At 65.9% G+C, this 23,594-nt stretch overlaps 1 protein-coding gene across 1 annotated transcript; it reads right to left on the reverse strand.

The window, feature by feature from the left end:
• Window positions 1-102: 102 nt before the first annotated feature.
• Window positions 103-22,522, reverse strand: DRC1 (dynein regulatory complex subunit 1). The gene is made up of 17 exons (XM_075925944.2): window positions 22,327-22,522; window positions 20,910-20,997; window positions 20,260-20,372; window positions 17,824-18,007; window positions 16,341-16,478; window positions 15,658-15,744; window positions 12,764-12,886; window positions 9,881-10,020; window positions 9,438-9,572; window positions 9,039-9,274; window positions 6,017-6,147; window positions 4,437-4,526; window positions 3,781-3,867; window positions 2,647-2,843; window positions 1,432-1,575; window positions 771-873; window positions 103-253 (listed from the first exon to the last, which is right to left on the reverse strand). The coding sequence occupies exons 1-17, from the start codon at window positions 22,461-22,463 to the stop codon at window positions 197-199; spliced, it is 2,190 nt and encodes a 729-aa protein (XP_075782059.2). The 5' UTR covers window positions 22,464-22,522; the 3' UTR covers window positions 103-196.
• Between the last annotated feature and the right edge of the window lie 1,072 nt (window positions 22,523-23,594).

Raw genomic sequence — 23,594 nt, forward strand, 5'->3', positions numbered from 1 at the left:
CGGCATCAAGGTCGCAGGCACAGTGAGGGGGCCTCCCTGCCAGCCGGGGCCTGGCCCCCAGCATCGGCCCGGGGCAGCAGCCCAGCACTCAGGCCTGCAGGCAGCTGTCTGCAAGGGGCTTTATTCCAGGACGGTCCCGGTTCCAGCTCCGGATGCTGGTGGGCAGGGACGTCCAGCACCGGCCACTCCCCGACCGTCACCGCGGCGTCAGGTCCATCACGTGGGTGGGCGGGATCAGCAGCTGCTCGTTCACCTGCGCCGGGCGAGCCGAGGCCACAATGAGGGCGAGGCGGCGTGGGGGTGAGCCCAGCCAGCACCCCTCCCCACTGACACGAGAGACAGAGGAGCCACGAGGCCTGGTGCCCATGGCCCCACCAGCCTTCCGGCCCCGTTTGGGGGCTCCCCTTTCCATGGGCCCGGGCTGCGAGGGCCGCGTGCCACGCCTGAATGCTCGGGTCCCGGCGCGGCAGGGGACGTGCTGCGCCCCCCACCCTCTTTACCCAGCTCAGACCACACGTCTCCCCCTCCTGCCCTCCTCTCCACAGAGCCCCCCCACGGCCCCTTCTGGCCCTGTGCCCATGCCCTGGCACCTCCACGGCCCCCTTGGCTGCTGGCAGAGGTGGCACATGCAGGCCCCTGCTGCAGCCCCAAGGAGCAGCCTGCTCCACCTCCCGCCTCTCCTCTGCCAGCAGCACCCCAGGCCTCTGCTCATTGCCAGGGGGCCGTGGGGCAGCCTGAGCCCGAGTGGGCCCGGCCCGGCCCCCGCTCACCTTGGAGGTGAGGTACTGGTGCAGCAGCACGTGCAGCTCCGCGTTCTGGTGCTGGAGCCCACCCACCTCGGCGAGCAGCTTCGCCCGCTGGCTCAGAACGGAGCTGCAAGGGGAGCGGAGTCGGTTAGCCCCCCAGGGCAGCGCCCCGCCCCACAGCGCCCCGGGGAGCTCGCCGCAGGGGGGCCGGGAGCAGAGTCGGTTAGCCCCCCAGGGCAGCGCCCCGCCCCACAGCGCCCCGGGGAGCTCACCGCAGGGGGGCCGGGAGCAGAGTCGGTTAGCCCCCCAGGGCAGCGCCCCGCCCCACAGCGCCCCGGGGAGCTCACCGCAGGGGGGCCGGGAGCAGAGTCGGTTAGCCCCCCAGGGCAGCGCCCCGCCCCACAGCACCCCGGGGAGCTCACCGCAGGGGGGCCGGGAGCAGGGCCGGGGGAGGGTCTGTCCACTCGATCACCACCACGAGAGGCAGGGGCACAAGACTGATGTGGACGATCCCACCGGCAGGCCCGTGTCTGCGGCCCGCAGGCTGAGCTGGGGCACGGCCCAGCAGCAGGGCAGACGAGCCCCCCACGTGTGCCTGGGCAGGGGGCCAAGCAGCCCCGAGGGGCGTCCCGGTGAGCTGTGGGGCGGGCAGCGCGTGTCTCCGGTGGTGGGCAGGGGGACCTACTGGTATTTCTCCAGCGCCGCCTCCAGCGCCTCCCAAACCTGCAGCTTTGGCTCAGGGATGACGTGAGCCAGGGCTTCCCAGTACTCCGAGTCCTTGGAGTTGTCCCGCTCCTCCAGCACCTTCTTCGCCTGCGGCCGCTTCTCCCTGAATCGGAGAGAGGCGCCCGGGGCTCACGGCCCGGCCCGGGGAGCGAGAACCAGCCAGGGTCCGAGAGGAGGGGCCATGGGTGGGGCAGCGCCCGGGGGAGCGAGAACCGGCCCGGGTTGGGGGGGGGGCATGGGTGGGGCAGCGCCCGGGGGAGCGAGAACCGGCCCGGGTCCGAGAGGAGGGGCCATGGGGGGGGCAGCGCCCGGGGGAGCGAGAACCGGCCCGGGTTGGGGGGGGGCATGGGTGGGGCAGCGCCCGGGGGAGCGAGAACCGGCCCGGGTCCGAGAGGAGGGGCCATGGGGGGGGCAGCGCCCGGGGGAGCGAGAACCGGCCCGGGTCCGAGAGGAGGGGCCATGGGGGGGGCAGCGCCCGGGGGAGCGAGAACCAGCCCGGGTCCGAGAGGAGGGGCCATGGGGGGGGCAGCGCCCGGGGGAGCGAGAACCGGCCCGGGTCCGAGAGGAGGGGCCATGGGGGGGGCAGCGCCCGGGGGAGCGAGAACCGGCCCGGGTCCGAGAGGAGGGGCCATGGGGGGGGCAGCGCCCGGGGGAGCGAGAACCGGCCCGGGTCCGAGAGGAGGGGCCATGGGGGGGGGCAGCGCCCGGGGGAGCGAGAACCGGCCCGGGTCTGAGAGGAGGGGCCATGGGGGGGGCAGCGCCCGGGGGAGCGAGAACCAGCCCGGGCTGGGGGGGGGCCATGGGGGGGGGCAGCGCCCGGGGGAGCGAGAACCGGCCCGGGTCCGAGAGGAGGGGCCATGGGGGGGGGGCAGCGCCCGGGGGAGCGAGAACCGGCCCGGGCTGGGGGGAGGCCATGGGGGGGGGCAGTGCCCGGGGGAGCGAGAACCGGCCCGGGTCCGAGAGGAGGGGCCATGGGGGGGGCAGCACCCGGGGGCGCAAGAACCAGCCCGGGCTGGGGGGGGGCCATGGGGGGGCAGCGCCCGGGGGCGCAAGAACCAGCCCGGGTTGGGGGGGGCCATGGGTGGGGCAGCGCCAGCATCCGCCTCCCACTCCCCGCGGGCAGCGCCTGGCTTGGGGCTGCAGCCCAGCTCCCGCGCCGCCGGGGGCCCCTCACCTGGGCCTCTGGACGTCCCGGACGAAGGCCGTGAGGGCCTTGAGCACGTCGTCGGGGTGGAAGAGCACAGAGGACGGGGATGGCGCCGAGCTCCGCTGGGCCTGGCCCTCCTCCGGCTGGGCAGTGGGCCCCCCCTCGCCCTTCAGTGCAGCCCCGGCCAGGCCCTCGGCCCCCTCTTCCGCAGCCCCCTCCTCGCTCTGCGGGGCAGCCGGACCGGGGGTGAGCCCGGCCGCACGACGGCTCGCCTGGTAACGGCCCCCCCCCGATGTGCCCACCCGGGGGTGAGTCCAGCCGGTAACGCCCCCCCCCCGACGTGTGCACCCGGGGGTGAGTCCAGCCGCACGACAGCTCAGCCGGTAACGCCCCGCCCCCCCCCCCCCGACGTGTGCACCCGGGGGTGAGTCCAGCCGCATGACAGCTCAGCCGGTAACGCCCCGCCCCCCCTCCCGACGTGTGCACCCGGGGGTGAGTCCAGCCGCACGACAGCTCGCCTAGTAACGCCCCCCCCCCCCCGACGTGTGCACCCGGGGGTGAGTCCAGCCGCATGACAGCTCAGCCGGTAACGCCCCGCCCCCCTCCCGACGTGTGCACCCGGGGGTGAGTCCAGCCGCACGACAGCTCGCCTAGTAACGCCCCCCCCCCCGACGTGTGCACCCGGGGGTGAGTCCAGCCGCATGACGGCTCAGCCGGTAACGCCCCCCCCCCTCCCGACGTGTGCACCCGGGGGTGAGTCCAGCCACATGACGCCTCAGCCGGTAACGCCCCGCCCCCCCCCCGACGTGCCCGCCCGGGGGTGTGTCCAGCCGCATGACGGCTCAGCCGGTAACGCCCCCCCCCCCGACATGCCCATCTGGGGGTGAGTCCAGCCGCATGACGGCTCAGCCGGTAACACCCCGCAGCCCGCGGAGCCAGCGTGCCCAGGCGGGAGGCTGTCCGCCCTCTGTAGCCCTAGCGCGGGGCCTGTGACGGACGCCTGCTGTTACGGGCACAAAGCACGTGGGCCCCACTCTGCCGGGGGGACGCAGCTCAGACACGGCTCCTTTCCGTGCCATGGTTGCCTCTGGAGCAGGCAGAGCGACCCCAAGTCCCGCCGCCGGCCCGTGCCGCCCTGGGAGAAGCCCGCGCTGCTCCTACCTGGCCAGAGGCGAGCTGCTGGGCTTTGAACGTCAGGAAGAAATCCACCAGCGCGTACACGTCCTCTTCATTGTCGATGCCCAGGGCCTGGGGCAAGGCAGAGCAGCAGCTGGTCGCGGCAGCCCCTGGGCCTGGGCGGAGCTCCAGGCCCCCCCCACCGCAGGGTGCTCAGCAGGGGGGCAGAGCGCCAGGTTCTGTCCGGCGGGAGGTGCCCCGCTAGGAGCTCTGCACAGCACACGCTTGCGCTGGGGAAAGAGGGCAGGGCCCAGCTCCAAACCCAGCCCTCCCCCCAAAGCAGGGCAGAGGGGCCAGCCCTGAGTGGGCGCAGCAGGGGGGAGCCGTCTGCGGATGACAGGGGGCTGGAGGGCTGGGACGGGGGGAGCCGGAAGGCCCAGGAGGTCTTTGGGAATGGGGGATTGGTGGCTTGAGCCACAGCCTGTCTCTTTCCTTCTGCCTTTCGCCTGCCCACTCCCCAGCTACGCCCGAAGAGAGAGCACACCGTCACGCTGCGCGAGTCCCCTTGGGCAGGGACCAGCCCCATCCTCTCCGCGCAGGCACCCGGCAGCAGCTCACTGCATCCCTTCCCCGGCATGGCAGGCGGGTCCCTGCCCTCGCCCTCGCCCTCGCCCGCTGCTCTGGGCCGGACGTCAACTGACCGCAAAGATGGCGTCCAGCTTCATGAGGGAGCGCTCCTGCCTCTCCAGCGGCTGCAGGAGTCCCAGCATCTTGCTCTCGATCAGGAAGCCCTGGGAAGGGAAGCACGAGACGAGCAGGATGGCAGGCGGAACCCGCCCCGGCACAGCTCTTAGAATCACAGACCCCCAGGGCGGGCAGGGGCCTCAGGAGGCATCGAGCCCGGCCCCCTGCCCAAGGCAGGACCAGTCCCACGCCATTTCAGTGGGGCCGCGTGCTCCCCGACAGCCGGGGCCCGACTCCAATCCCAACTCTGGGCTAACCACGGAACGGGGACCAGGTGATGGGGGCCATTTCTCCGGTGCAGCCGGTGTGTGGGGCCCTGGCCTGGTTACCCCTGCAATCCGCTGTCCCCCCGGGCACGTGGACCTCAGATGCCAGGGCAGGGGTGGGCAATAATTTCCGCAGGGGGGCCACAATGAATTTCAGTACATGGCCAAGGGGCAGGTCCACCCCAGAAGGGGCAGGGCCTGTGGCTGAAGGGGCGGGGCCTGTGGCTGAAGGGGCGGGGCTGGGGACAGAGTTGTCCGGCCCAGAGGCTTTGAATTCAAGGCACAGTGAAAGGCTTGTGACTCCGCTGCTGCCGCACTGCCTGGCACCCCCCGGGGTTGCTGTGTCTATGTACAGGGCTTGCGGCTCCAGCCCCCGCCGCGACCCTGAGCCAGGAGCCATTGCAATCGGATCCTACGGCCAGGGGCGCCCCAGGCGGAATGCGCGATCGGCGCCCCTGTCTCCACAGCCCTCCATGGCGTGACGGCGCCATAGGCGATGGCCTGTCGGCCTGTACGCACCGGCCGCCCCTGCCTGCCACCTGGCAATTGGGTGGCACAGGCAGGACAGCAACAGAAGGCGGCCAGATGCCGTCCGCGGGCCGGACCAGTGTTAGGGGGCCGGATCTGGCCCAGACTGCTCGAGTGAAAGGCGTTGCTCAGCCAGCAGAAGGCGCTGGGTGCGACAGCGGGAGAGAGGCACTCGGAGAAAGATGCCGGCAAGTCCAACCTGGCCACACATGCTGGGTGACAGCGGGGACCCCGGCCAGCACGGCTGGAGATGGAAGGTGTCAGGGGCTCGGCCCTGCAGCCCGGAGCCATGGAAGGAGCGGCCGTGCCGTCTCTGCGGGGCCATTGCACCCCAGCAGTCTGCCCCCCTATAGGCCTCTCCTAGGAAGCCGCTTGGAGCTCGAGGAGGTGCTGCGAATGCAGCGGGGCCCGACACCCAGCCCATACTGCCGAGGGGCGGCAGGCAGGGGGCGAGACACCGCACACACACTCCCAGCCGGCTGGCAGATCAGACCTGATCCCGCCCCCCCAGCACAGCAGCACCACACGCCTGCCGCTCCGCACGTGCCGCCCGGCCGAAGAGTTCGGACTTGCCCGGCACGGGGTGCCCAGCCCACAGGGACGGGCGACGGAAGCCCGGGCTCCAGAGCGGGGAGGCAGGAAAGGCCGACAGCCCCCGGCGGAGGAGCTGTGCGGAGAAGGGGCCGACCGGCCGAGGGCCGGACCCCTCTCAGCCCGGAGCCCCTGCGGCCGGCCCGACTCACCGACTCGTCGCACAGCAGCTCCAGGATCAGTTTGACGGTCTTCGCTGAGACGTGCCGGGGCGGCTTCGCCTCCTCGCCCGCCTCCGCTGCCTCTTTCCGACCCTCCTCCTCCTGCTCCGGCCGGCCGCTCTCTGAAGCACAAGGGGGAGCTCACAAGGCCCATCCCCTGCCCTGCTCCTCACCTGGCCTAGGGACGCACCCAGGTATTTGCTGTCGGAGACTCTCGGGAGGGGGCCGTGACGGGGACGATCCACACCGGCGGCAATGCAAACCGCAGCAAGCGGCTCCCGCAGCACGGCCGCGAGGAGCAGGCTGGGGCGGGGCGGCCGGGAGCCGAGGCGGCTCCATTTCGAAGGGGATTTGCAGAAAAGGCGCAGGGCTGGCGGGGACACGGCCTAGTGGAGCTTTCGAAAGAGACGGGAGCTCCTGGCCCCAGCACCCGAGCACAGGCCCCCTAGGTCAGGGCGGGAGTCCCCTGCGCAAGGGGGGGCTGCAGGCCCACGCCGCCCGCTGAGCAGAGGCAGGGTCCGCTCTCCCGGCAGAGATCCGCTCGGCCAGCGCAGGGCAGGGCCTCCCTCCAGCTGGCAAGGGAGGCGCATTTACTGACACTCAGACAGGATGGGAGGGTCAGGCCCGCTGAGAGGGGGCTACGGGGGGCACCGCCCGGGCCTGGTGACTCCGAGGGGCCCAGGGCTCTCGGCCACGGCTGCTGCTACTGCCCCGGGCCCTTTCAATCACTGCCGCATGCTCCCCTCCAGTAGCCTGTTAGCCCCGCCCACCCTCGCCCACCTCTCCAGTAGCTGTTAGCCCCGCCCACCCTCGCCTACCCTCCAGTAACCTGTTAGCCCCGCCCACCCTCGCCTACCCTCCAGTAACCTGTTAGCCCCGCCCACCCTCGCCTACCCTCAAGTAGCCTGTTAGCCCCGCCTACCCTCGCCCGCCCCTCCAGTAGCCTGTTAGCCCCGCCCACCCTCGCCCACCCCTCCAGTAGCCTGTTAGCCCCGCCCACCCTCGCCTACCCTCCAGTAACCTGTTAGCCCCGCCTACCCTCGCCCGCCCCTCCAGTAGCCTGTTAGCCCCGCCCACCCTCGCCCACCTCTCCAGTAGCCTGTTAGCCCCGCCCACCCTCGCCTACCCTCAAGTAGCCTGTTAGCCCCGCCTACCCTCGCCCGCCCCTCCAGTAGCCTGTTAGCCCCGCCCACCCTCGCCCACCCCTCCAGTAGCCTGTTAGCCCCGCCCACCCTCGCCTACCCTCCAGTAACCTGTTAGCCCCGCCTACCCTCGCCCGCCCCTCCAGTAGCCTGTTAGCCCCGCCTACCCTCGCCCACCTCTCCAGTAGCCTGTTAGCCCCGCCTACCCTCGCCCGCCCCTCCAGTAGTCTGTTAGCCCCGCCTACCCTCGCCCGCCCCTCCAGTAGCCTGTTAGCCCCGCCTACCCTCGCCCGCCCCTCCAGTAGCCTGTTAGCCCCGCCTACCCTCGCCCGCCCCTCCAGTAGCCTGTTAGCCCCGCCCACCCCTCCAGTGGCCTGTTAGCCCCGCCCACCCTCGCCCGCCCCTCCAGTAGCCTGTTAGCCCCGCCTACCCTCGCCCACCTCTCCAGTAGCCAGTTAGCCCCGCCTACCCTCGCCCACCCCTCCAGTAGCCTGTTAGCCCCGCCTACCCTCGCCCGCCCCTCCAGTAGCCTGTTAGCCCCGGCTACCCTCGCCCGCCCCTCCAGTAGCCTGTTAGCCCCGGCTACCCTCTCCCACCCCTCCAGTAGCCTGTTAGCCCCGCCCACCCTCGCCCGCCCCTCCAGAAGCCTGTTAGCCCCGCCCACCCTCGCCCACCCCTCCAGTAGCCTATTAGCCCCGCCCACCCTCGCCCACCCCTCCAGTAGCCTGTTAGCCCCGCCCACCCCTCCAGTAGCCTGTTAGCCCCGCGTACCCTCGCCCGCCCCTCCAGTAGCCTGTTAGCCCCGGCTACCCTCGCCCACCCCTCCAGTAGCCTGTTAGCCCCGCCTACCCTCGCCCGCCCCTCCAGTAGCCTGTTAGCCCCGCCCACCCTCGCCCACCCCTCCAGTAGCCTGTTAGCCCTGCCCACCCCTCCAGTAGCCTGTTAGCCCCGCCTACCCTCGCCCGCCCCTCCAGTAGCCTGTTAGCCCCGCCCACCCTTGCCCGCCCCGCCTGTAGCCTGTTAGCCCCGTCCACCCTCGCCCGCCCCTCCAGTAGCCTGTTAGCCCCGCCTACCCTCGCCTGCCCCTCCAGTAGCCTGTTAGCCCCGCCCACCCTCGCCCGCCCCTCCAGTAGCCTGTTAGCCCCGCCCACCCTCGCCCGCCCCCCCAGTAGCCTGTTAGCCCCGCCTACCCTCGCCCACCTCTCCAGTAGCCTGTTAGCCCTGCCTACCCTCACCCATCCCTCCAGTAGCCTGTTAGCCCCGCCTACCCTCGCCCACCCCCCCAGTAGCCTGTTAGCCCCGCCTACCCTCGCCCCATCCAATGTCGTTAGGGGCAAGGGTGGGCGGGGCTATCCAATGCCGTTAGCCCTGCCTACCCTCGCCCACCCCTCCAGTAGCATGTTAACACCGCCTACCCTTGCCCCTATCCTGCTAGTGCCCCCTGTCCTCCAATACCATTAGCCCAGTGACCAACCCCACACTTGTCCCCACTGACTCACGCTCTCCTCCCCGCCTGCCCACTAACCGCAGGATCATTAGCTCTGCCCACCCTCCACACCCTGTTGGCCCTGCCTGTCCTCTGCAATACTCTGCCAGCCTCTGTGGTCTCAAAGCCAAGTCAATGGGGAGCCCGTGGGGGTAGGGGCAAGAGGAATGGAGCAGCCAGGCCTGGCCGGGGCTCTCCGAACTGGACTGGGCCGCAGGGGATAACGAGGACAGGTCCCTCTGCTTCCCGCCACACCTCAGGGTTTTACCCCCACCTAGCAAGGAAAGCTGCTGCCCCCCTCTTGGCCCCAGGCGGAGGAGGTGGAGGGAGGTGACAGCAACAACCTGGAAGGGTGGAGACCCTGAGGGAAGGGATCGTGCCCCACCTGTTAGTGCCATCACCTCCTGGGCCAGCTTGCTGGCAGATTTCATGGTCTTGCGGTACACGACGGGGCCCACATTGTCCAGGAACCAGTAGTCCGGCTCCACCCAGGGGAGCCCCAGCTGCTGGGTGTGAATGACGCGGTCGGCATCCAGCGCCTTCCACATCAGCCCTTTGGCTTCCTGCTCGTTCATCAGCCAGATCTCCAGGAACTTCTGGGCATCGATGACGGCAAAGTGTCTGCCGAGAGGGGACAGGCCCTTGCCTGTGAGCTGGGCAGCTTTCCCACTGCGGGCCGGCAGGGTCCCAGTGCGGGCCGGATACCCTCCCGGCGCTCGCCCGCAGGCGTCCGAGACTGCCCTGTGGGCGCCACCGTGGGGCCCGCAGCTGGGACCTCCCGTACCTCATTGTCCTCTGCAGATCCTTGTACTGCTCCACTATGCGCTTGTAGTCGGCCGTCAGGGTCTGGTTGTCCTCCTGGAACTGCTTTATCTGCTTGGCCAGTTTCAGCCGCAGGTTATTGAGCACGTCGTGCAGCCTGGGGAGCAGAGCAGGGTGCTACTGACCAGCAGGCAGGGCCGGACGTACGAGGGCTGGCGCGTCCCAGTGCGGCCAAGGAACGTGCTTCCAGCTGCCCCACTGGGCCCCTCCCCTCCCGTGGCCCAGCAGCACCTGGGGGCGGGTGGGGACTCTTCACGGAGCCCCTGCGCAAAGCCCGATTGCATGCAGTCTTTGGGGGGAAGGGGGGGTTGTGTGCGGCAGTGAGAACATGGACTGCGGCCCAGAGCAGGCTGAGAACGGCTGGGGGCCCTGGTCCTGCCCCACACAAACGGGCCCAACTTTTACCGGTTGAGCTTCCGTTTCTGCTGGGATTTGATGATGGTGTTTTCCTCGTCCCGTTTCTTGAGCACCTGGAAGTTGTATTCCAGCTTCTCCTGGTTCAGCTGGTAAATGGCTTTCATCTGCTGCAGCTGCTGCTCCAGGATCTGCGAGTCCAAGCCAAACACAGAGCCGGCCTGGATTGGACCCGGGCAGGTTTGCAAGGACAGAGCCCCTCCTGCCTGGCCTCGGGGCTCTGGAAAGGGGCTGACTAGAAGGGGACTGCCCAGGCTCTCGCTCTCAGTGAAACTCCTTCTATGGAAGAAAGAGGAGCCGCGTACAAAGCCCCCCCTGCTAGCAAGGGCTAAAGACATTCACGGCTAGAGTCCTAATGGAGCCTGCCACCCCGACTCAGGGCAACAGCTTCCCAGCCAGGGACCCCAGCCTCGCCCCTCACCAGCCCCCCGCCCTGTTCCTCAGCCGGCAAGCAGTCACAAGTGCAGAACTCCCTGCCCGCAGCCCCCAGCTAGGGACTAGGCACGTGTGTGCAGGGGTCCCCCAGCACACGGCGAGAGGCAGCAGCGACTGTCCGAGCTAACGCCGCACAGCGCGGGGGTCAGGATCGCTCTGCCTCCCTCCTGTGGGGCACGCTGCCGTTCAAGCGCGTGAGTCGGCACTAGGGACGTTAAATCTTGGTTAATCCAATACTCGAGTAACCTCCGGACTTCTTCTCAGTTAGTCGATTGTTCTAAAGTCCCTGGGGTGCCAGCGTGGGGTGCCAGACGGGAGCTGGTCCGCAAGGGGAGGCAGTTTAGAAACCAGCTTCCCTTGCAGACCAGCTGCCTGTCACCCTGTGCTGCTGCCTCTGATACAGAGGCAGCAGTGCACGGTGGCAGCACCCCCTGTCCAGGGAGGGTCTGAGCTTCCGGACCCTGTACGAGCTGGAAGTGAGCCAGGCTGCCTGCCCACCCGACTCTTAATACACTTGAAATGCAGAGCTGCAGCGGGGGTAGGTCCCGGACCTGGCGCAAACCAGAACTGAGCTGGGCTGCTGGCCAGGCTGCTAAAAAATGTACTGGGGGGAGCAGGGCCGGCCCGAGCCCTTTTGGCACCCCGGGCCCGGGAGCGTGGCACTGCCCCATGGCACACGACACATGTGCGGGACTGCCCCCGGGGTGCAGGACTGCCCCCTCAGGGTGTGTGGGACCGTCCCTGGGGCGCAGAACCGCCCCCTCAGGGTGTGTGGGACCGCCCCCGGGGAGCAGAACCGCCCCCTCAGGGTGTGTGGGACCGCCCCCGGGGAGCAGAACCACCCCCTCAGGGTGTGTGGGACCGCCCCCGGGAAGCAGAACCGCCCCCTCAGGGTGTGTGGGACCGCCCCCGGGGAGCAGAACCGCCCCCTCAGGGTGTGTGGGACCGCCCCCGGGGAGCAGAACCGCCCCCTCAGGGTGTGTGGGACCATCCCTGGGGCGCAGAACCGCCCCCTCAGGGTGTGTGGGACCGCCCCCAGGGAGCAGAACCACCCCCTCAGGGTGTGTGGGACCGCCCCCGGGGAGCAGAACCGCCCCCTCAGGGTGTGTGGGACCATCCCTGGGGCGCAGAACCGCCCCCTCAGGGTGTGTGGGACCGCCCCCGGGGAGCAGAACCGCCCCCTCAGGGTGTGTGGGACCGCCCCCGGGGAGCAGAACCGCCCCCTCAGGGTGTGTGGGACCGCCCCCGGGGAGCAGAACCGCCCCCTCAGGGTGTGTGGGACCGCCCCCGGGAAGCAGAACCGCCCCCTCAGGGTGTGTGGGACCGCCCCCGGGGAGCAGAACCGCCCCCTCAGGGTGCGTGGGACCGCCCCCAGGGCACAGGACCGCCCCCTCAGGGTGTGTGGGACCGCCCCCGGGAAGCAGAACCGCCCCCTCAGGGTGTGTGGGACCGCCCCCGGGAAGCAGAACCGCCCCCTCAGGGTGTGTGGGACTGCCCCCAGGGCACAGGACCGCCCCCTCAGGGTGTGTGGGACCGCCCCCAGGGCACAGGACCGCCCCCAGGGCACAGGACCGCCCCCTCAGGGTGCATGGCGTATGCGCTGCCCAGCCTGGCCTGGTAGCACTGCTGGCGCGCACGCTGGGCCATGCAGGGCCTCGTGGCCATAGGGGGAAGGGTGCTGCTGGCCGGCACCACAGAGCCGGCGCTGCGGGAGCCGGGGGCGCGGCGCCTGATGGCAGCTGTAAGGGACGCCGCGTACCCCTTACAGCTGCCATCAGGCGCCCCCCATCGGTTGGTGCCCTGGGCAGCTGCCCGGTTTGCCCATGCCTCAGTCCGGCCCTGGGGGGGAGGGGGAATGCATGTATTCTGCAGCATTAAGCTGTAGGCTCATGCCTCTTGGTTAATCAACTCCTCTGTGACAGCCTGAGTCGGCCCAGGGAGGGCTGTTTTGCTTCTCGGTGACAAGATCTGCAACAGGAAGGGCAGTTATAGGAAGCGAACTGTTGTGCCGGGCAGACCGGGGCTCAGCTAGCTCCTCTCGTGGCTGAGCAGCCAGTACCGGCAGCTCCACGGGACACCGCGATCCCGGCTCGCTCTGGACGAACGCCCTCCGGAGCCCACTCGGAGGGTTCCACCCTTGCAGCAGGCAGGCAGCGTGTGCCTCGTGGCGTGGCGGCACCGCCAGCTCGCTGCTGCTTGTGGCTCATTGCGCCAGCTGGAAGTGATGAGAGATCGGGGGGGGCGGGCTGAGCAGGCAGGAGGGAGCAGGCCAGCCGGGCGGGGGTACCGCTAGCCCAGGCTGAGCATTTGAGTGTCTCCCCCTCAGAGTACAAGCTGTGCTGGCTGCTGCTAGGTAGGCAGGGCGCTTGGCCCGGCGTCGCCACGTTCTCCTTACGGGCCCTATGCACTCGGCCGGGGCCTGTGTCCCTCCCCTCCAACCTGCACGTCGGTCTCCAGCTGGATTTTGATGGCGGTGTACTCCTCGGAATCCTGCACCCGCAGCTGATCCAGCTGCTTCTCGTACTCCTCCACCTTCTTCATGCGCGTCACCAGGTTCTCCAGCTGCGGGCAGGAGACCAGGGGTGGGTCAGGTGGCCACAGAGAACCCCCCTGCTCGGCTCGGCCCTCACAGGCCCAGCTGCCTTGGCCGTTCTGAAGCAAAGATGGGCAGGGATCGCAGCGGCCCAGTGGGGACAAGGTACCCCTAGGCCAGGGCTGGGGAACCCTTTTGGGGTCGGGGGGCCATTGGCCCACAGAAAACCAGGCGGGGGCTGCACACAAAACCCCCTCACTGGTGTGGCGCCCGGCTGAGAAGGAGAAAGATGCTCCCCCCAGTCTCCTCCCACCCCAGAGCCTGGGGGACCAGGCTAGTCGATTGTGTGTGCTCCAGCCCCGTGGCGGGGCAGCAGGGGGACTGGAGCACCCGTGCAGGCTCCCCAGTGCAGGAGGGGGTGGGATCCAGGCAAGCTGGGGGCTGTATCTGGTCCCCGGGCCTGAAGTTCTCAATCCTGCCCCAGGTGATATATCCCTAAGCCAGGCTCGAGTGACCCACCCTGTGCCCAGCACCAAGCAGACTCTGCCCCCGGGACCCTCTGCCTTCCCTTGCACAGTGCAGATGGGGCCTGTCGCGGGTGTGGGTGCGACTGTGGGACAGAGCCAGACACCAGCTCTGGTCCCTGCCTGCCTGCCCACCGGCTCGCCGGGTGCCCCGGCCACCCCTTCCCTTCCAGGCCCCTGCGGTGCGGCCGGCTGTTCCCCCTCGGCCGGGGCTCTCCATTCACATCCAAGCTGCCACAAAGCCGCCATGCGGCAAGGAGTCTGAGTCTGGCTCTGGCGCTCAGCTGGGGTGACTCTGCGCAGCTCCACGGAGGACACGAGGAGCTCAGCAGATCTGCACCAGCTGGGGAGGTGGCCCACGCAAAAACTGAGTGGGAAAAGACCGACCACGTTTAGGATGCCCCATGTGTGCCCATCACCACGGTATCCAGCCCCCTTGCGCGGACTCGAAGGCGGCTCTGCCAACGCTGCTGGCCCTGTAGCAGAGCAAAGCAGCCGGCCCTGGGAAGGCCGTGGGAATGCTGGGAGCCCTAGGCCAGCGCTGCTCCGAAGCACCGAGCCGTATTTCACCCTGCCTACCTGCGGGGGCTGCGCCCGATGGCCTCTTGAGCACCCTCCCAGCCCTGCATGCCGAGATGGCAGAACAGCACCACAGGCCTGGCAGGGAACCGGAGAGGCCATCTAGTCCTAGGCTCCTTCCCTTTCTGTCAGTGGCCACGGAGAATCCCCGATCCCCGTCCTCTTCACAACAGCCCTGCACAGATCTGAGAACGGTCAGGATCACAGGCCCCTCGCACTGCAAGGGCCCTCGAGTCCAGCCCCCTGCCCTCACGGCAGGACCCAGCACCGTCTAGAACAGGGGTTCCAACCTGTGGGTCGGGACCCAAATACAGGTCGCCATTCCATTTCAAAAGGGTCGCCAAGCGTCTCCCCAGGTGGCTCTGCCCTCTCACCTCCCCTTGTTGTTGAATTGTCCTGGGTCACCAAGTCTTCCTGCATTGTCAAAATGGGTCCCCATCTGGAAAAGGCTGGGAACCGCTGGGCTAGACCATCCCTGACCGGTGTCTGTCCAACTGCTCTGAAATCTCTCCAGGGATGGAGATTCCACAACCCCCCTGGGCAATTTATTCCAGTGTTTCACCACCCGGACAGGCAAGAAGTTTTTCCTAAAGTCCAACCTAAACCTCCCTTGCTGCAGTTTCAGCCCATTGCTCCTTGTCCTGTCCTCAGAGGCCAAGGGGAACAATTTTTCTCCCTCCTCCTTGTTACATTCTGGCTGTGTCTACGTTGGCAAGATTTTGCGCAAAATCTTGCCGCCTGTCTACACTGGCCGCGAGTATTTGTGCAAGAACAGTGACATTCTAATGTACAAAATCAGTGGTTCTTGTGCAAATACTCTGACGCTCCCGCTCAGGGATAAGTCTTCTTGCACAAGTGTCCTTGCACACAAGAACCCAGTGTAGACAGGTAACATCAATTTCTTGCGCAAGAAAGCCCAATAGCTAAAATGGCCATCGGAGCTTTCTTGTGCAAGAGAACGTCCACACTGGCACGGATGCTTTTGCACAAAAGCAAATCTTTTGCGCAAAGGCACATGCCAGTATAGACGCTCTCTTTCACAAATACTATTAACGGAAAAACTCTTCCGTTAAAAGTATTTGCACAAAATCATGCCAGTCTAGATACAGCCCCTATGTATTTGAAAGCTGCTCTCCTGTCCCCTCTCAGTCTTCTCCTTTCCAAACGAAACAAGCCCAATTCCTTCAGCCTCCCCTCAGAGCTCATGTTCTCTAGACCATTCCTCGTTGTTGCTCTTCTCTGGACTTTTTCCAATTTCTCCACATCTGAAGAACTGGAACTCCATCCCAGAACTGGACACAAGACTCCAACTGACGCCTAACCAGCACAGAGCAGAGCGGAAGAACGACTTCTCGTGTCTGGCTCACCACACGCCTGTTCATGCTGCCCAGAATCACATTTGCTTTTTTTGTAACAGCATCACATTGTTGACTTATTTTAGCCTGTGGCTCACTCTGACCCCCAGATCCCTTTCTGCAGGGCTCCTCCCTAGACACTCCCCGTTCTGTGTGTGTGAAGCATCTCATTCCCCTGCCAGGCACTGAGCTGCTCTGCCCACCCCGGCCCCTGGGAATCCCAGACTCTCCAACGTCAAGCGCAGGCGCAGGGACTGAGACGTGCTGCCGCTTGGTGGCGCGGAGCAGCGGCAGGCGCAGGAACCTTCCTGGGCTGATCACAACGCCCCTCCGGGCCCTCACCTCCTGCGCGTTGTGGGCCTGCATGGCTTGCTCCCACTTCTTCTTATTGCTGCTCAGCAGCTCGCGCCGCTCCAGCTCGAAGGCTTTCTGAGAAGGAGACAGCGCTGTGAGCGGGTTGCCCTGCACAGCCCAAGGCCCAGCCCTGCCTGCTGCCAGCTCTGCCGTGCTGGAGGAACCTTGTTTGTCAGGCCGAGCGCTGCGAGCAACCAGAAGCGGCTTCTGGGATGGAAGCTAGGTCCCGGTCACTGCCAGGTGCCCCCCAGACTCAGGTGCAGCATGCTCTCTCTGTGCTCAAGGCCACACTGGGATTCAGTGACTCGTACACCCTAAACTCGTGGGCCAGGGGGTGAAACTCTCTGGCCTCTGTGCTACTGAATGGTCCCTTCTGACCGCACACACCCGGGAACGAACAGCCCCACACACAAGCAACTTTCAGGCTCTCCTGACCGTGGGAACTGCGAGAGGAAAAGACCCCAGGATCGCATTCGCTGGGCCCCCGGCAGCTCATCCCCCTTGTTATTTCCATCTGGCAAAGGAGGAGCTCTGCCCCAGAAACACCTGCCTGCAGCCCGCAACCCAGCGTGGCGCGCCAGAGAGCCCGTCCATTACGGAGCACTCTTGGCGGATTTGCCAGGGCAACCATTCACTGCTTGCTCCCGGCCTGCTTGGAAGCTGCTTGCTACCTCGATCTGCGTGAGTTCCCGGCGGTAGGTTTTCATTAGGTTTTTGATCTGCTCCTCCATTCTGTCCAGCAGCAGGCTGATGTCGTCCGCCTGCTTCTTGAGATCCTTCACGTACTGGTCATCTTTGCTTTTCAGCTCCTGCCGGAGAGGAGTGGAGACGGGACTGACTAAGGGTTCTCTGGCTTGTGCAGTGCCGCAAGCAGCCAACATCTGACCCTACAGGCGGCAGGGAAAGGGACTTGGGCGAGGAGTGAGGCATGGAAGAGTGGTTAGGAGAGAGAAGAGAGGACGGGAAGATCTACCATGTATGCCAGTTGAGATGAAGGAAGCCCCAATGCTTGGGCTACTGCCTGGACTCGGGACAGGCCTAGACAGCCCTGAGAGCCTAGGAAGTGAACTGTAGGAACAACCCTGCACTGACAGGAGATGCACTAGGGTGCTTGGCGGCTGTTCCAGCCCGAATGTGTGTGCAGGCAAGAGCGGTAACAGACACACGAGCCACTACAGCGCTTCGCAGCCCAGCTATCCCCTGCCACCCACCACTGCGGTAGCGGATTGCCTGCCGCATAAACCCACTGCTCGGGCGAGCGCCAGCCAGCTGCAGGGGCACAGAGAGCTCCGCATGGGGAGGGGTCACTCTGGTGTTCAGTCGAGGGGGCAGACCCAGAGGACTTACGTGTCTACTCCACCAGCAGTTCACAGCTCATTTTTCACACAGCGAAAGGTACCTGATGCTCCCAAGTAGCCAGCTCAGCCCCGGCCCCTCCGCCCGCGGGACCCCCAGGCCGGCCCTTCCGCTCGCGGGCCCCCCAGACTGGCCCCTCCGCCCGCGGCCCCCCCAGGCTGGCCCCTCCGCCCGCGGCCCCCCCAGGCCGGCCCCTCCGCCCGCGGCCCCCCCAGGTTTTGCTTCTGCAAGACCAAACACGATTGGCTGACCTCTGCCCTCCGCTGCCCGGGTGATACCATAGGGAGCTGCAGGCATTTCTAGAATGCCCTGGCCAAAAGCCTGCGCCTTGCCCAGCCTGTGGAGAGACGGGGCACCGCTCTCAGTGCCCCCAACATCCCGCCCACCCTCAGTCTTGTAGGGCTTTGCGAGGAAGCAACAGGAACCTTGACTCGTGACTGTGCCCCGTCACTGGCAGACACTAGCATGGGATGGGGCATTTTCTGGGACAAGGCTATTCAGATAAATCTCTGGGCGGGAAGCCCGTTTCCTTCCCAAGAAAGGGGCTGGCCGCTTGCTGTGCTGCTAGCGTGGGGCTGCTCATCCGAGTCCGCGCTGCCAGACGTGAGCGCGTGCGGAGTCCATATCTGCAGGTTTGTTATTGTAGGGTAGCGCACTACCCTGGCCACAGAGAAGAGATGGTCAGTTGTGGGTGCCTTATGCTTGGACAGGGCCCCCTACCACTACCATACCCCAACCAGACCCCTTGTGCCCACAACTGTGTCCCCACACCCCCAGCTTCCCGCTCAGGCAACCTACCTGCTGCAGTTCGCTGATGAGCTTGTTCTTCTCCTCGATGAGCAGCGCGCACTGCTGCTGCTGCTGGTTGAGCACTTCCCACAGGTCCTGCGGGATGGTCTTCTCCCGGGCCGAGCCCCATTTCGAGGTGATCTCTTCAAACTTGTCCTGGTTAGTCTTGGATTCGTTCTCCAGTTTCTCGAGCCTGCAGGGAGCAGCCAGCACAAGCCAGATGGAGGATGTGGCAGCTGCTCTTAGAGCCATCCACGCTGACGTTATGGTACAAGCTTTCTGGGCAGCCAGCGTTAAGGGCTAACTCGCTTTCAAACCAAAGGGTAGACAAGAGCTGAGCAAGGCAACAAGCTTTACTGCAGCCCTAAGGATAGGCTCCGTCCCCAGCTAGGGAAGGCTCCGTGCACTAAGCACCAGGGCTCTGCAGCCAGTATGTACAGTAGACTGCCGATAATCCGGAACCTTTGGGACCTAGGTGGTGCCGGATTATCGGATAAGACGGACTATGAGGATGTAGTATGAGCTGGGGATACTATGTACAGTAGTGTGCAGCACTGGCTAATCAGTTACGCCAGTGGTCCCCAACGCGGTGCCATGGCGCCCACCGGGGCATTTATGTGTGCCAGCCGAAACATCTGGGCTGGTGCCAGCCTTGGGCGCAGGATGCGTGGGCGGCCCCTGCCTCGGGTGCACGGCACATGTGTGGTGCCAGCCCAGGGCGCGTGGGTGGCCCCTATCCCCGGCGCGCGGCACATGTGCGGTGCTGGTCCCGGGTGCATGCGTGGCCCCTGTGACGTAGTGGGGGGGAACTTGCTAACCCCCACTGGCTTCCCTGGGTACCAGCCCAGAAGGACAGGCCATGAGTCATTATGCAAAGAGGGGCTCTCAACCTGTTTGACCAGCCACACCCCAGGGAGAGGAACAAAGGAAAGTGGATGCTGCCCCTGGCTAGGGGCAGGGCTGGAAGAGAGAGAGTTAGTTTCCTGTCTGGAAAGCAGGGGAGAAGGAGCTGGGGAGGGGGGCTGGGATTCCCCCATCTCAAGGGGGGCACTGAGGCCTCTTAGCCCCAGTTCCTGTAACCAGATTACATCTGTGCTGTGCTGTGTCCTGGAGAAGCATTAAACTACCTCCATTCTCCTGGCTGGTGGAGTCTGTTTGTGCCATTTCGGGGGTGCAGGAGCCGGGGTACCCCAACGCACTGTCACAGCCCCGCCCCCAGCAGCCATGAAAGGTTGGGGACCACTGACTTACACTATTAATCACTTAAACTATTAATATAGTAACTTAAAACACTTAATACAGCGCTTTATTTCCTTAAACACAAAAATGATACACTCAGCACTAACACAGTCTGTAAATTATTCACTTAAACACTCTCTAGGCTCTTGCCATTTTGATGCCAGACTATCGAGAGTGCTGTACAACTGGATGCCGGACTATTGGAGTTTTACTGTACAAGGCCCTGCGAACATGGCTGCAGGAAAAGAAGTGCCCGGTCTATCTCAGAGCCCTGGGAATGCACCGGATTGAAAGGGAGCACATCGCACTCGCAGAAATTGGTCAGAGGGAAATACTCCTCTGGCGAGCTGGGTCTGTCAGGAGACCAACGTTGCAGCAGCCGCATCGTTACCACCGCTAAAGAACTCCAGCAGCAGTGGCGTCAGCATTAGCAGAAGATGCTGGATCTGTAGCCGGTACAATACACACTTCCCTCCCACCCAGCCCAGGCAGTGACACTCCACCTGGGCTGGATGGGCCCTTGCCAGGGACCTTGGGGAAGTTTTCTCTTTCCTAATGAGACTTCCAGCACCGCTTCCAGCCCAGAGATGGTCGCAGGTCATCTAGGAACTAGCCCAGGACAAAACCATTGCACGCGGTCCCCTCCCAAAGGCTCACTTTTCATAGCAGTCCCTTTGCTCTCCGGTCCCCACAGGCTCCTGTGGAGTGCCATGAAAATGACTGGGTCCATTCAGCAACGCTGGAATTGTTTGCTCGTGACAACTGGCAAGTCCCATAGCAGGGAGAGGAGGCTGAACAATCAGGCTTCATCAGTACAGTCCCAGAGGAGAGGCCAGTGAGGGTGGTGGCTAAGACAGCCTGCAGGTCACCGAGTTCTCACAAGCAATCGCCATCCCCTTCCATCCCAGAGTGCGGGCTGAGGAAACTACACAGGCCAGCACGCAGTGCTCATTCCAGAGCCAATCAGGCAGGCCGCACGGCATGCTGGGACCTGCCACCTCTCCACACCCGCCCTGCCTGTTACAGAGAAGGGTGGCTGCAGTTTGCTCTTAAGTATGTTAAGCGCAGTTCTCGCCTCCCAGCGAGTTGCCAAAGGGCCCAGGCTGATCAGCGTGTGGACAGCCCTGGCCTGAGCTGGTCATTGCAGGATCTGGCCCGGGAGCAGCCTTCCTACAAGTGGCACAGCAGAGACCTGGGATCTCTTACCTCTGTCGCTTCAGTTCATCCTCCTCAGCCCTCCTGTGGGTCTCCCTGGCATCGGCAGCCACCTGGATATTGGTCACAAGCTGTGTGCCATCGTGGAGCAGCTTGGCCAGCCTCTGTGAACACAGCAAAATGACAGAGCACGCCCCCAGGCCAAGGGGCTCCAGGGCTACCTGGCTAGCATTCTTCAAACCTGGCCGATAGTTTGGCTCCTACATCCCTATCTAGGTACCCAAATAAAAGTCTGGCCATCTGCTGCTTCTATGGAAGAAAAAAGACTCGTTTTGAGAGGACTCCCAGCATGGAGCCCTTTGCCTCACCGGGCCTCGCACAACAGGTGTTGTACTGGGAGGCGCGGTGTGGCGTGTGTGCTGGCCAGGCTGTGAGTGGAGAGCTGGAAACAGGCGGCGGTTTTCAGGAACTCCTGAAGGTGAACATGTAGAAGGAGCTGGGGGTGCTGCGGATTTCTCAGGAGCATATGGGCCGCAGAGGCCCCGGCACAGGGACGTGTTTTTCAGAAACGAGTTCCCAACAGTACAGCTCATGTGACTGTGCTTTGTCAAAAGACACAGCGCCACTGGGATGCCAAAGGCCACCTGAAAAGGAGTCTAGAGCCAAATGTGACTCAGTGGCCCGCACTGATTGGTCCTGACCTGCCTGCTTTCTTCTATCTGTTTGTGGCTCCGGCTGAGCTCTTCTGCCTCAGCCTTATTCGCATCTGGATCTTCTCCGAGGGCCTCCCTGTGCAGAGGGAAGAGAAACTCTTTAGCAGCAGGCCACCTTCCATACCTTAACGAGCCGGCCCACCGAGTGCTGTGATCCCACAGGGCTCTGCAAGGGCGGCTCATCTCCGAGTATCCACATGAATTCTTAGTGGTTACTGGACTATCTATAGACCCCAGGGGCAGGGCTGGCAGCCAGTGGCTCCGGCCCCACTCCCGGGGAGCCCCCACTACTCTGCGCTGCTGCCTCTGGATCTGCCCGGGGGGCCAGTTTAAAATTCAGCTCCCTGGGCAGACCGGCTGCCATCTGCCCGGTGCGGAGACAGCAGCGTGGGGGGCCAGGCGGGAGCTGGGCTGAGGGGAGCCAGTTTAGAAACCAAACCAGCTGCCTTCGCAGACCGGCTCCCTACTGCCCTGTGCTGCTGCCTTGGATGGTGGGTCCAAGCTCCCCACGGACAGAGGCTGCTCCCTCCTGATAGAGGCTGAGCATGGGGTGGGAGATGGCACCCTGAAGCACGGGGAGGGGGCGGGGCAGTTCCGGCTTGGGGGGTTTGGTTTGGGGGGGTCAGTTCCAGTTTGGGGGGTTCGGTTTGAGGGGGCTGGTGCCGGTTCGGGGGAGTTTGATTTAAGAACGGTTTGGGGGTGACTGGTGCCAGTTGGGGGGGTTCAGTTCCGGTTTGGGGAGGTCGGTTTGAGGAGGGATGGCGTTGGTTGGGGGGGCTGGGTTGGGGCAGGTTCCAGTTCAGGGGGGCCAGTCGGGGTTTGTTCGGGGCGGCCGGTTCCGATTCTGGGGGCGGGTTGGGGGAGTCGGTTCCGGGGTCGAGGGGCCTGGGCCGGTTCAGGGGGGCGGGGGCGGGGCGGGGGGGTCGTTTCCGGGGTCGGGGGGTCGGTTCCGAGTTCGAGGGGGCGGAGTCGAGTCGGGAGGGGGGCCAGTTCCGGTGCCGGGGCGTGGGACTTGGTTCTGGTTCGGGGGGGGGTCGGGTCGGGTCGCGGGGGCCGGTTCCGGATGCGGGGGAGTCGGTTCTGGTTCGGGGGTCTGGTGGGGGGCCAGTTCTGGTTCTGGTTCCGAGGGGCGGGTCGGGGGGGCCGGTTCCGGGGGCGGGGCCGGGTCGGGGGGGCGGTTCCGGTGCCGGGGGGCCGGTCGTGGGGGGCCGGTTCCGGTGCCGGGGGGGGCCGGTTCCGGGGGCGGGTCGGGGGGGCCCGGTTCCGGTGCCGGGGGGAGGCCGGTTCCGGTTCCGGTGCCGGGGGGGGCCGGTTCCGGGGGCGGGTCGGGGGGAGGCCGGTGCCGGTTCCGGTTCCGGGGGGCGGGTCGGGGGGGCCCGGTTCCGGGGGCGGGGCCCGCTCTCACCGGCGCTTGGCCTCCAGGCGGGCGGCGATGCGGAGGCGCCGGGCGGCGATTCGCTCCTCCTGCCGCTCGGAGCTGAGGGACGGGACCAGCGCGCCCGGCTCCCCCCCGCCCCCCTCGGCCAGCGCCGCCCGGCTCATCCCCGCGGCCAGGCCCGGACCCCGTCGCCAGGCAACGCGCCGCGCGGCCCCGGGCCCCGCCCCTCGGGCACGTCACCCGGCCCCGCCCCTTGCGCCGGCCCCGCCCCCCGCGTGTGCAGCCAGGGTCACGCGCTGCCAGGCGGCTTCCCCCCCTTCCTGCCAGATGCTGCGCCAGGGGCAGTGTCCCTGCAAGGGGGGGCCTCCTGCTGCTCCCCTGGGCCGAGATTCCAGCCACGGGGAAAGCCTCCAGGCCAGGCGCTTTCTGCACCGCAGCTGCCTGCTGGGGGGTGGAAGCAGCAGCGTGCAGAGCGGGCCCCAGCGCCCCACGAGCTCCAGCAGGCCCAGCCCTAGTGCAAGGCAAATGGCTGGGGTCCCTGTGCCTTTGGGGCACCGCACTGCTGAATTCACCATCCCTGGGGCCCCACTCCCCGTGTCCTGCCTTGGGCCCTGCAAACCCCTTGGCTGGGCCTGAGATCCAGCCCTCAAGCTTCCCCCCAGAGCAGGAAGCCAGCTAGTGCTGCAATCTCACAGGGGGCCCCCATAGGACTGGAGCACCAGTGCAGGTTCCCCCCCCCCCCCCCAGTGAGGGGGAGTAGCCCAGAGCCCATAGGCCAGCTGCAAGATGGTCTCAGACCACACTGAGCCCCACTGCGTAACAGCAAGGCTAGGGCCTGTTTCTGTGGCCAGATTATAAAGCGTTTGCATGGCTGTAATTTAGAGGGAATGTGAGGATGTGACTTTCCGCCCCCTAGGCTCATAGCTGCTGCTCCCAATACAGCTGCACACAATGTAGGATCAGGCTGTTAATGGGACCCTGTTGTAACAACACCCACCATCACTGGCTAAGATCTGTTCCTTTAAGATGTTTTTACAAGTTTGCTAGCGTTCTGCCTGTCCAGAAACCAAACCACTTAGCCCTTGTGGTCATTAACTCATTTTGTTATCGTCAGGCCTTCATGGGCCCCACTTCTCCACCACTTGTCTGGAGGGGTCTCTGTCTGGGTCAGCAAGGGGCAACCCTGAGCAAGCCTCCAGCTGAGTGGGGTGCAAGAGTGTCATCACCAAGCCGGGCTCCCGGGATAGGGGAGTTTTGCTAACTGCGCTTGCGCACCTAAGATGTGCCGACTGAAG

The sequence above is a fragment of the Pelodiscus sinensis genome, chromosome 3 (assembly GCF_052426305.1).
Source record: "Pelodiscus sinensis isolate ZL-2025 chromosome 3, ASM5242630v1, whole genome shotgun sequence".
In the NCBI taxonomy this organism is placed as follows: Eukaryota; Metazoa; Chordata; order Testudines; family Trionychidae; genus Pelodiscus; species Pelodiscus sinensis.

What these genes read in the sequence shown, in the direction of transcription:
- DRC1 (XM_075925944.2), bottom strand. Translation starts at nt 22,463, where the DNA reads ATGAGCCGGGCGGCGCTGGCCGAGGGGGGCGGGGGGGAGCCGGGCGCG. An exon ending in AGCTGCTGTGCGACGAGTCG is followed by an intron (nt 4,527 to 6,016) that starts GTGAGTCGGGCC and finishes TTCCCTTCCCAG; the next exon opens with GGCTTCCTGATCGAGAGCAA. An exon ending in ACCAGTACCTCACCTCCAAG is followed by an intron (nt 254 to 770) that starts GTGAGCGGGGGC and finishes CGCCCGGCGCAG; the next exon opens with GTGAACGAGCAGCTGCTGAT.